Raw genomic sequence first — 11,645 nt, 5'->3', positions numbered from 1 at the left:
CGATGTGTTTTTTTCGATGGCGGCAAAGGCCGACACTCCGAAAAAGCCTGTCAAGGGAGAAAAGCTTTCCAGTTCTACAACATTAAGTGTCAATGATAACTGTAGATTGTACTCTTGCCAGCTGTGACAGTATAGCCTCTCATTTTATAATTGTAGGGATAGGATTTTAACCGTGTAGTTATCATTATCTTGCGACCTTTGTATTGCCGGGCTCGGCTATTTGCTTTTGTGGCAAGATGTTGTGTTTTTAATTGTCACGGTTGTTTTTCTCTTGATCCTTTCTCTAGCAAAGTAGCTTCTTTGAAAGCTATGCAATGCGTTAAATTGAGGGCTAAAGGCCGCTGTAGTCAAGGCTGTGTTTTTGTTATCGCTCCGCTCCGCTCTGTAACTGTGAAGTTTGTGTTGCGGGCGGGGGAGCTTAGTATTGTCCTCCTGTGCTTTGAGTAGTGAGGGAGGGACCACGGTTTCCTCTTTTTCGCGGGGGATTCTCATTAATACGCGGGGGCATAAATTAACGACGATGACGTCACCGCCTATTGTCTTGATCACTCATTATAGGATGACGTCATATTTTATTTTAGTCTTACCAACAGGTTATGAACTGGTTTGACAGGTTTATCAATGATGTCATGTTCTATTTTTAGATGATGTCATCGCTTTTTGATGATGTCAACCCGGGGGGGGGGGGGCTATTGTGACGTTCTACCTCCCTAACCTCCCGGTTTCTCTATTTTTAGCTTATTACTTTATCTTCCGGGAGGGGAGGAAATTACACCCCTTGTCTCTATTTTTAACTTATGGCAGTCATGGGTGGTATCACCGGTTTGACAGGTTTTTGAAGTTATTTTTGGATACATGATGTCATAGTCTATAGCTATTGTCCTTAAGTGTATAAAAACGCAATAGCGGCCAAGTACATCATTCGCAAATTGTGAGTTTCAGTAGTAATCATGGATGTTGATACTATTTTGAACGAATTTGAAAATTGTATCTGGCACAACGAGATACCAAGTGATCAGCTTTGTCTCGCAGTGGATCGAATGACGGCGTTGACATTTCCCATGGTATGTAGTATCAATTTTGAAATCTAGTGTATTTGTTTTCAAGACTTAACCAATTGATTGTTTTATTTCTTAAACAAGATCGATTTCTTTGTCTTGTATTGTTCAATACCTCCACTCGATCACTTAAAAAAACTCACAAATTTTGTTCCTATTTTTAGGATATTGAACAGCTTCTTGGAAGCAATTTACAGAATGGAGCCGGCAGAAAACGACCAGCTGAGGTAACATCGATTGATTTTTGCATATTGTTGAGTTTATCGAGATGCTAATACGCTTGTTTGTTGTTTTGTAGGATGACGCAGACCTACCGTCTGTCAAAAAGTCTAGAAATGAATGTGGGACTTGTGGAAAAGTTTTCACACGATCAGACAAATTGAAACGTCACGAAGAGACTCATTTAAAGACGAAAAAACATCAATGTTCCAAATGCGACAAGGCCTTCCATCGCAAATCTGATCTACAACGCCACGAAGAACATGTTCACAAAAAACGAGCGGCGCTGCGTGAATACAAGTGCCTTACCTGCGGAGAGATCTTTCAGAACATGGCCCCATTTCAAGCTCACCAGAAAACTGCTCACACCAACCCCTCTGCAGCCACAAAACGTTCACGCGATGATGACTTAGGTAAGAACTCAGTAAGATAAACTTTGCCATCGTATCTCTGCGATACAAAGCACTTGTTTGCTTTTTACAGCAGACTACAATATGTTAATGCTTGTATGGTATCGTATGCAAATTAAATTTCCGACGAAAAAGAAGTGAAGTGGAACAATTTCTTTGTGTCAAGGATTAACGTTGCTAATTAAATGAAATTAAATTTGAGCTATGGAAAAACAATGGAGTATGAAATCGTTTTATTATGCGAGGGATTAAGATCGAACATTTTTTGTTTGATTCCTTTATTCAGGACCAAGCGCCAAGAAAATAAAGCGAAATGTTATCGAGAAAAAAGCAGCTTCAAGTACAAACTGGCAAGAAGACCCAAGGGCCTTGGCTGACCTTCCAGAAGACGAGCAAAGTGCTGTTCCTGAGTATCGGCGCCATTGGTATCAAATAAGGACTCGCTTTAACAGACAAAACCGTCTTTTGGACTGGTACAATTATCGCCTGACTTCCCTTCAACCGCAACAGATTATACACCATCTTCACGACATATTTACTGACCAGTCCACGGTGTTTAAGCTGAATGTGTCTTTTGGATTTATACTGCGTAATAACGAAACTGGCCAACTGCAATATTATTACGCGTCCCGAAACAACGATCAAGTTTTCGAAGAACCGTTCCAGATTTCAACCGCAGCTGATTTACAAAGCGTTCATCAAGCACTACAAAATCTTGATGTACTAGAATGGGTACGTCAGCGACGACCTAACTCTAAATGGGTCGTAGAGCAAGTGACTAATGTCACATTTTTTACGACGAAACTTCGAGGTCACCCTATAGGACGAAGCACAGATTTACCTAGTTATCTTACTGATAATGGCGGTTTACTTCCCTTGGATCGAAATCATCAGACAGGGAAAGTTTACACCGACAATCTCTGTTTCTTCAGGGCTCTGGCTCTTCATAACGGCTGTCACCCGAAAAACTTAGAGAGAGATGCTAAACATTACTACGAGAGATATCGCAAAACGTTTCCTGAGAAAAAGAAATTTTGTGGTGTGAAGCTTACAGAACTGTCCGACCTAGAACATCTATTTGAAGTTAACCTTTTCGTCTATTGGCTGGAACCTACCAAACCTGACGGAGAAGAGGGTGAACAAGACACGATAAAAGAAGACAAGGGTTCTACACCAGAGATTGCAGCGCAATTGATACATCGCTCCCTTTGCCACTACCCGAGTACGCTATACCTTAACCTGTACCAGAATCACTTTTCATACATCAAAGATATGAAGAAATACGCCAAATCGTACTGCTGCTCTCGATGCGGAACCTATTGGAGACATGTAGGAAAACTGCATCGTCACGAGCGAACCTGTGAGGCTAAAGTGTGTTATCAGTTTCCTGGGGGTGCGTACAAGGCTTCACCTACCATCTTTCAGCTCTTAGAGGACGAAGGCTTTACCGTTCCTCAACATCTCAAATATTTTCCTTACAGGGCCACTTTCGATTTTGAGTGTATGTTCAGCCCTAACACTGGTCTCAATAATACAGAGAAATTAACCTGGGAAACCAAGCACATCCCTTTGAGTGTCAGCGTCTGTTCAAACGTACCAGGCTACGATCAACCCAAATGTTTCGTCTCCGAAGGGGATTCCAAACAACTTGTCAAACAGATGGTCGACTATCTAGTAGAAATAAGTCAAGAAAGCTATCGCCGGATGAAAATAGAGTTTTCCTTTCTTTTTGACGCCATAAATGAGAAGTTAGAAACGAACGCGAGGGAGCAGACAAAAAGGAATGATTGCACTGAAGAAGAAGATAGTGATGACGAGGGAGAAGATCTCATGCAAACGGATAATGAAGACGAAGACATTGACTCTGAAACGGAGGAAGATCGTGCTTTCCTAGACGATGAGGTGGAAGAGCAAGGGCCATCATTTTACCATGCCCTGGATAATAGGCGCGAGAAACAACGTAAAGAATTTCCAGAGCATACAAACGAAAAAACAAAAGTAAAAAGACCTGGACCTACGCGGAAAAGAGAACACTCTTTGAAAAAATTGAGAAACAGACTAGACGAATACCTGAAAGAGCTTCCTGTACTTGGCTTCAACTCAGGAAAATATGATTTAAATGCCGTAAAAGAATTTCTCTTCCCAGTCCTGGTCAAAAACGAGGAAGTTCTGTTTACTATAAAGCGCAATAATAATATTATGTGCTTGAAGACGGCACACCTCCGCTTCTTAGATGTCACCAACTTCCTGGCGCCTGGATTTAGTTACGACAAGTTTCTTAAAGCTTACGAGTGTCCACAAACTAAAGGCTTCTTCCCCTATGAGTGGATGGACTCTTTGGACAAGTTAGATCAAACATACCTTCCTCCTCATGAAGCGTTCTACTCTTCTTTAAAGAAAGACAACATCACCAAGGAAGATTACCAGTACTGCCTTAACGTTTGGTCTGAGAACAACATGCAAACATTTAAAGATTTTCTTGTCTGGTATAACAACCTGGATGTACAACCCTTTTGTGATGCACTGGAGAAGATGTGCGCATTTTGGAAAAATAAAAACATTGACATGCTTAGACAAGGTGTTTCTATACCTGGCGTTACATTAACTTATCTTTTCACCACCCTGGAACCTGGCATTTTCTTTTCCTTGTTTGATGAAAAAAACAAAGACTTGTACACGCTGTTTAAAAAAAACATGGTAGGAGGCCCCAGCATCATATTTCATCGCTACCACGAAAAAAACAAAACCAAGATCAGAGAGGTGGAAATGACAGCCCAAGGAAAAGAACCCAAAATGTGTCAGAAAATAGTGGGATATGATGCCAATGCACTGTATCTGTGGGCCATTATGCAAAATATGCCCACCGGCTCGTTCACTAGACGGAGAGAAGAAACGCGATTCAAAAAAGAAAGTTCTGTCAAGCTTGCAACAGAATGGTTAGAATGGGAGGCTCAAAACCGTGGCATTCACATAAGACACCAGATCAACGCCACAGAAAAGCGCATAGGTGAAAGAAGACTTCCCGTGGATGGTTTTCACGGTCCTTCCCAAACAGTGTTCCAGTTTCATGGTTGCTGGTGGCACGGTCACGACTGCCATTTAACAGATGGAAAAGAAATGAACGAAAAAAGAAAACGACCCATGAAAGAGTTACTGGCAGAAACAAAAGCTAACTCCAAATACATTGAAGAGCAAGGATATCAACTCATTGAAGTGTTTGAATGTCAGTGGCGTCGACTCAAGAAAACAAACTCACAAGTTCAACACTTCCTGTCCACTAAATTTCAGCGTCCCCTGGACCATCACGAGACTTTAACTAAAGATCAGATTTTAAGAGCAATCTGTAACGAATCTCTGTTTGGAGTGGTGGAGTGTGACGTTCAGGTACCGGACCATCTGAAACCTAAATTTGCAGAAATGTGTCCCATCTTCAAAAATACGGAAATATCTCGAAATGACATTGGCGAGTACATGAAAGCGTTTGCTGAGGAGCAGAATATCATGCCACAAGCTCGAAGAAGCCTCATCGGTAGTTATTGTGGAGAGAAGGTCCTGTTGGCCACACCGCTTATCAAATGGTACCTTGAGCATGGATTAGACGTGACCCACATCTACCAGGTGATAGAGTACACACCCGTTCCTTGTTTCCAACCCTTTGGGGAAGCTGTGTCCGATGCTAGACGTGCGGGAGATGTTGACCCAAATAAAGCTATTATCGCGGATACAATGAAATTGGTAAGTACCATTTTATCTGAAAAAAGTTTATTGTTTACATCTGTTTTATTTACGAGTTCATACATTTTATTTATAGGTTGGCAACTCTAGTTATGGAAAGACAATTACAGATCAGGAACGCCATCGAGAGGTCAAGTTTTGTGAAGAAACCAAAGCTTCCCGTCTCATCAACAAGCCCTTCTTCAGACAAATTGATCAAATTGATGCGGATACGTATGAAGTACAATCTTGTAAGAAAAAAATCAAATTAAATCTACCCATGCAAATCGGTTTTTTTGTGTACCAGTACGCTAAACTTAGAATGCTTCAGTTTTATTTTGACTTTATGGATAAATATCTTGATCGTTGTGATTTTCAGTATTGTGAGATGGATACGGACTCAGCGTACATAGCCCTTTCAGGTCCATCAGTAGAGAGTTTAGTAAGGCCAGAGTTAAAGGAAGAATTTCAACAAGATAAGTGTAACTGGTTCCCTCGAACCGACACAAACGAAAACAAAGCTTACGATAAAAGAACCCCTGGGCTTTTTAAAGAAGAATGGTCGGGTGATGGAATAATTGGTCTCAGTAGTAAGACGTACTATTGTTTTGGTGCTTATGACAAGTTCAGTTGTAAAGGGGTCAATAAAAAAACAAACGACATTAACAAAGAAAAATATCTTAATGTTCTGCTGACCATGAGAGGACGCAGTGAAAGTCTACTGTAAGTACGACGTCACGCAGAGATTTAATCTTTGTGGTTCCTTGAGGCGTCTGTAATCTCATTCAATATGACAGAGTATGAACGACTCATGTTATTCTCACTTCTTTCTTTGCGATCTGGACAGTGTTTTTGAATATCGTAACTCGATACAAAATTACTGCATTACTCCTCATATAAGAAGATGGCGAGAATAATTTTGAATTAAATAAGTCTGTGGCCTGCCAGTGCTTATGTACGTACCGTCTAATGACAGGTACCAAGCAATTGTTGATACCGATCAAAAAATATATATATACCTTTAATTATATAAAAGGGACGCGTCGGCAAAATACCAAGATTGTATGACGCTTTGCTTGGCCACGTACTTTGTTTTGTAATGAATCAACCAGATCGATTTGCGCGAATTTCGCTGCAATTGTATGGTGAAAAAAATATTAGCCTGAATGTCGTACGATGCATCCTGTGCACAAAGCTTGGAAACTAATCGCCATCCTTTTTGACCGGGCCTTTAGATCTACTAGTTGTACATTCACTTCCGGAACACAACATTCCCAGCTAATGTTTCTATTGTTTTGCGATAAGCCGCTGGCTTTTCAAATTTGGATAATAACTATCACTGTGTGGAAACGCGGGCACATATACAAGCATCTTGAAATGCGATCGCGTAATTATATTACGGCACTGTTTAGCGGGACGCGCCCTTCCGAAATTGTGATCGATCATGCCACAAAAGTCGCGTGGAAGTTCATTAGAGAAAAAAAAAAAGGAAGATGCGCAAAGCAAGAAATAAAAGGAAGCGATCGCTAAGAGCCGCTAATGAAAGCGAAGCCGGACAGATGCGAAGACAAAACCCGAGAGACGTATTCTTCTGCTTTGGAATTGGCGCGTGTTGATTATGCGAAATGGTAGGCATTGAAACAAAGGAAATACAAGGGACAGAACCAAGGTAAGTCTCGCTTAGTCAAGAAGACGTAAGTTATCACAGAAGAGCATTTGCCTAGACAACCACAATTTTGAATATTCACGCTTAACATAAACACGACCAACATGATCTTGCATTGTGCATCATCCGGGTTATTGTTCCGGGGGTAGGCGCCATAAAATTCATAGTGTAGCAGAGCGGCCCTTAAAATTTATACTCCTGAACTTACAATGAAATGGAACAATCCATACTCACTTTCAGAACAGGGGGCACGACAAATTCACTTTGTGCTCGAAATGTCCAAATTGTAGATGTATTTTCACACCAGATAAAACCATAATGAGGGGACTATATAGAACACTTTTATCAGTGAGGTCAGTATTTTACTAAAAAGCAATAAAAAACACGCAACTATATAGCTGGTGAAGTAATGAAGGAAGTGACTATGAAGCAAACTCGTAAAAATAATTAAATGCAAAATAAAAAAATGCACAGCCAATGTCAAGCTTGATACCGGTGTCATGGTCTCGTGTAACAAAACAAATAACGCTAATACAGCAACTTAGCCTTTAATTTTTTATCCATCAGAACGGCGGGTGTCCCACCTGATACGGTCTGACGTAACGTAAAAAACGTTAATACAGCAATTCAGCCTTTAATTTTTTATCCATCAGAACGGCGGGTGTCCCACCTGATACGGTCTGATGTAACGTAAGAAACGCTAATACAGCAACTCAGCCTTTAATTTTTTATCCATCAGAACGGCGGGTGTCCCACCTGATACGGTCTGATGTAACGTAAAAAACGCTAATACAGCAATTCAGCCTTTAATTTTTTATCCATCAGAACGGCGGGTGACCCACCCTGACACGGTCTGATGTAACTTAAAAAAACGCTAATACAGAAACACTGCCTTTAATTTTAAATGGTATGATGTGGCAATGCAGTCACCATGCACCAGTGTAGCCAGCCATCGGTCAATTGATATCGATCAGAATGGTGGATACCCCCCCCCCCCCCCTTCCCCCCTTACTTACACGCTCTAAAATAAAATGAAGTAATTTATTTCCACAAGGCTGAAGGTTGTTTCTCCTTGTACAGTTTACTATAGCATCGTTAATATGATGGAACAAGACAGAGGTATGCATATACATGTACATGTCTATTCTTTTCTTCTCACAACTCCTGTCGCGCGTGACTTGTAGTGCGTGTTTTCCTCGCGTTTTGCGCTCGCCCGCGAAACATACACGAAAAATAACGCTTGTTCTGCGGGGCCAGTCTGGTGTTCCTTCTATGGAAAAGTGCGTGTGCATTTTGCTTTCGTCTAAAAGTTAACTTTTTTTCCGGTGCAAATATCGTACTCAATTTTCGCGTTCTTTTAGCCTCTTCGAAAAATCGCGAGACAATTAGTGTATCTGGTATCGCAGATTATAAGTGAAGAGAGACAACTAGTCACAACATTAAAAGGACCGCTCGCCAAATGCCATGGGATCAGATAATTTTGTCCACATAAGACTCCCTTACCCGGCTCAACTTTTTTTCTTACAAATATGATAATACTTTAAAGTAAATTTAAACTAATAGAGAGCAACTGTTTACTATGGTAGTGCCATGAATATGCATATTCTTCAAGATTCACCATAATTAATGCATTTGTCATTGTACTGTGTTGACAATAACACTCGTGCGATCACTTTTTTCAGGATTTCACTCCCAAGCTCACGATGTCTTTTTTTATGTTTCTTCTAACCGTGTCTCAAGGTGATTTAATAGCGCGCTTGATTTATGTCTGCCCTCTTGAATATACTCCGGGAAAATGTTGCACTTCATTTAAAAAAACGTATCATTTGCTCGATGATTAAATTTAGATCATATTCTTTCGGCGTACAATTTTGTGGTCTCAAAACAGAATAATCTAGGAATGCTAGTAAACTCTGCACCACGTTACTCACAGTAGAGAACGCCTGTGTCCTGTTATGCGCGTGATTGTTTCGTAATCGAAACCGTATATTTACACTGTTAAATCATTTGCAGGATCCCGTTACAGCATTTCTTGCCTCTCTTTCCCTCTCACGTCTTCTCTTTTTCCTTCCTCTCTTCTGCCTTGACCTTTCTTCATGAGTATCTCTGCGCCAGTAAATGGTCCGCCTTTGCGAGCTATTTTAGTCGGCCGCGTCCGCCATTTCGAGTAGCGCAATTACATTGTACATTTGCATTTACTCTAATTTCACATCACGTTTTTATTTCTTGGCACTTCTTGATGTGACATGTAGTCCAGATCATATTCCTATACTCTGCCTGGTTTGTTTTCGATTTAATTACATCCTCCATGACATAAAAACAGATTACCACACCTTGCAAGTCCCAAAAGAAAAGAAACCGGGTGAGTCTTAATTTGAGGAATGTTAGGAATGCTAGTAGATTCTACTAGCATTCCTTTGCGGAACTTACAGTCGAGCCCGCCTGCGTCCTGTCATGAAACAGAGTAGTTCGGGTTTGAACAAAGGTTTTCGGGTAGTCGACAATAGTATGTATACCTATGAACAAATCAGGGATGGCTTTTCGTATTTTTACCCTAAACGAAAAGTGTTAGAAGATGGAGTTACCACGGTGCCTCTAGAAATTTAACTATGTGCTGTAATTAAATTTTTGTTAAGGTTAAGAACAACGATGTATAAGCGCTATAGAAATATTGTATTATAATATTTATCTTCCTTCCAAATAGTTTTAAAGATTGTATAAATATAGATATGTATGTAAGTTTGTGATAACATAAATAAACTAAGTTGGTTGAAACTTGGCTTGATCTCTGACTAATAATGCACACGCGAAGTCCACGCGCGATCCCACGCGTGGGTTCTTCACGCAAACTTCGTTGCGTGTCTCACACGAGCTCTTAGGGAAAACACTGCGCTAAAAAATGCCCCTTCTGCCCTTCGTGCCCTTAATGCCCGATAAATTTCATGTTTTAAATCATTTTCATCAGTTTTAATCAACCTTTCATAGGGGTAACATGAAGAGACTAAAATGTAAACATTGTCCCATTCCTGGCTGTGCGTCTAAATTTTTAGTAAGATTAGCAAATCATTTAAGTCAGGTACACGAGTTAACCGAGATGGAACGCAAATATTGGTTACAGTTTGCTAAACTACAAACCACCAAGATGGTTCGTGTTTACGAGAAAGAGGGTGAACCTAGAACCATTTTTCTATAAATAAGATTGTGTGCAGTTCAATCAATCATTTGGAAATATGGACCCAAGACTGAAACACCCGTTTCCCGCTTTAGTAGCTGGTCCAACTTGCTGTGGTAAGACTCAGTTTGTAAAACGTTTACTTGAATCGGGAGAACAAGTCATTGACGGTGCCCCTGAGAATATTATATGGTGTTACGGATGTTATCAGCCAGCCTACGATGAAATCTTGAAAAGTCTGCCAACCATAAAGTTCATAGAAGGTCTTCCTGATAATATGGAGTCAATGTTAGATCCATCTATTCGGAATCTTGTGGTCCTCGATGATTTGATGCACGAATTGAGTAACGATCAGCGAATCACCAGTTTGTTTACTAAAGGCTGTCATCATCGAAACCTCAGTGTTATCTTTATTTTGCAAAACATCTTTCACCGTGGAAAAGAGCTGAGAGATATGAGTTTGAACTGTCATTATTTGGTTTTGTTCAAGTCTCCGAGAGATAGCAGCCAAGTTTCTCATTTGGCTAAACAGATCTTCCCCGGCCACGTGAATTATATGCACGAGTCATTTCAAGACGCCACCGAGAAAGCGTACGGTTACTTGTTTTGTGATTTTAAACCACAAACACCAAGGGACTTCCGCTTGAGAACCAACATTTTCCCCGGGGAGACTCAGATTGCTTATGTCAAAAAGGTATAAAAAGACTGCATCATAGTGATAAAACATCAGTTGAGCATGGCTCAGCGTCTGAGAAAGAATCACGATTTTCTGAAACTCCTTGCAAGGTGTACTCCAGCGCAACGTAAAGTGATTCTAAAAGTTGCAGACGACGCTTTGGTAAAAACTATTTGTGAGTGTATTCTCAACGTGTTAGAAAAAACAGTGCCAGTCAGCAAATCAATTAAGAGAAAACTGCTAACACATAAGAGAGCCTTGGTGGCTTTAGCGCAAAAAACAACACCACTGAACAAGAAGAAGAAAATATTAGTCCAACACGGAGGAAATATCTTAGGACTATTGTTGCCACCCGTGTTAAAAGTATTAAGCGCACTCCTGACATAAATGAATCACGCCAAACGAATGGTTCTCGTTCCCGAGAATACCCTAGAACGATTACAAAATCGTCAAAACGTATTATCACCACCGCTCACACAGCAATTGAAGAGTTTAGATGCCGAAATGTCGGACATTTTGACGAGTAAACAGCTAGACGACGAAGAGAAAGCGAGGTTATACAATCAAGTATTACAGCGCTATCTGACTTATTACGATCAGCGAAAAGGCCAACCGTTAAACGTTAAGATTGCAGCCCAACCGATGACAAAGAGTGAACCGCTAGTAGAATTATCAAAGCCAGAAAATAGTAAAGAGATACCGCAAGCAGTGGGGACATCTGTTGAGGAAG

General features: G+C 40.6%; 1 protein-coding gene across 1 annotated transcript; it reads left to right on the top strand.

The window, feature by feature from the left end:
* The first annotated feature begins 504 nt into the window (after window positions 1-504).
* On the top strand, window positions 505-10,047 carry LOC146453251 (uncharacterized). Its single transcript, XM_085096836.1, has 6 exons — window positions 505-1,064; window positions 1,223-1,285; window positions 1,357-1,690; window positions 1,974-5,422; window positions 5,499-6,097; window positions 9,524-10,047. The coding sequence occupies exons 1-6, from the start codon at window positions 951-953 to the stop codon at window positions 9,672-9,674; spliced, it is 4,710 nt and encodes a 1,569-aa protein (XP_084952962.1). The 5' UTR covers window positions 505-950; the 3' UTR covers window positions 9,675-10,047.
* The last annotated feature ends 1,598 nt before the right edge of the window (window positions 10,048-11,645 follow it).

The sequence above is a fragment of the Pavona decussata genome, unplaced genomic scaffold, assembly GCF_977016875.1.
Source record: "Pavona decussata unplaced genomic scaffold, jaPavDecu1.1 SCAFFOLD_340, whole genome shotgun sequence".
Lineage (NCBI taxonomy): Eukaryota > Metazoa > Cnidaria > Anthozoa > Scleractinia > Agariciidae > Pavona > Pavona decussata.
This window is presented reverse-complemented; position numbering and strand designations above follow the sequence as displayed.

Bases quoted from the DNA above. Each gene is read 5' to 3' on its own strand.
- LOC146453251 (XM_085096836.1), top strand. From the start codon at position 951: ATGGATGTTGATACTATTTTGAACGAATTTGAAAATTGTATCTGGCAC. The intron at 1,065-1,222 runs GTATGTAGTATC...TCCTATTTTTAG, and splicing joins CGGCGTTGACATTTCCCATG to GATATTGAACAGCTTCTTGG. The intron at 1,691-1,973 runs GTAAGAACTCAG...TCCTTTATTCAG, and splicing joins TTCACGCGATGATGACTTAG to GACCAAGCGCCAAGAAAATA.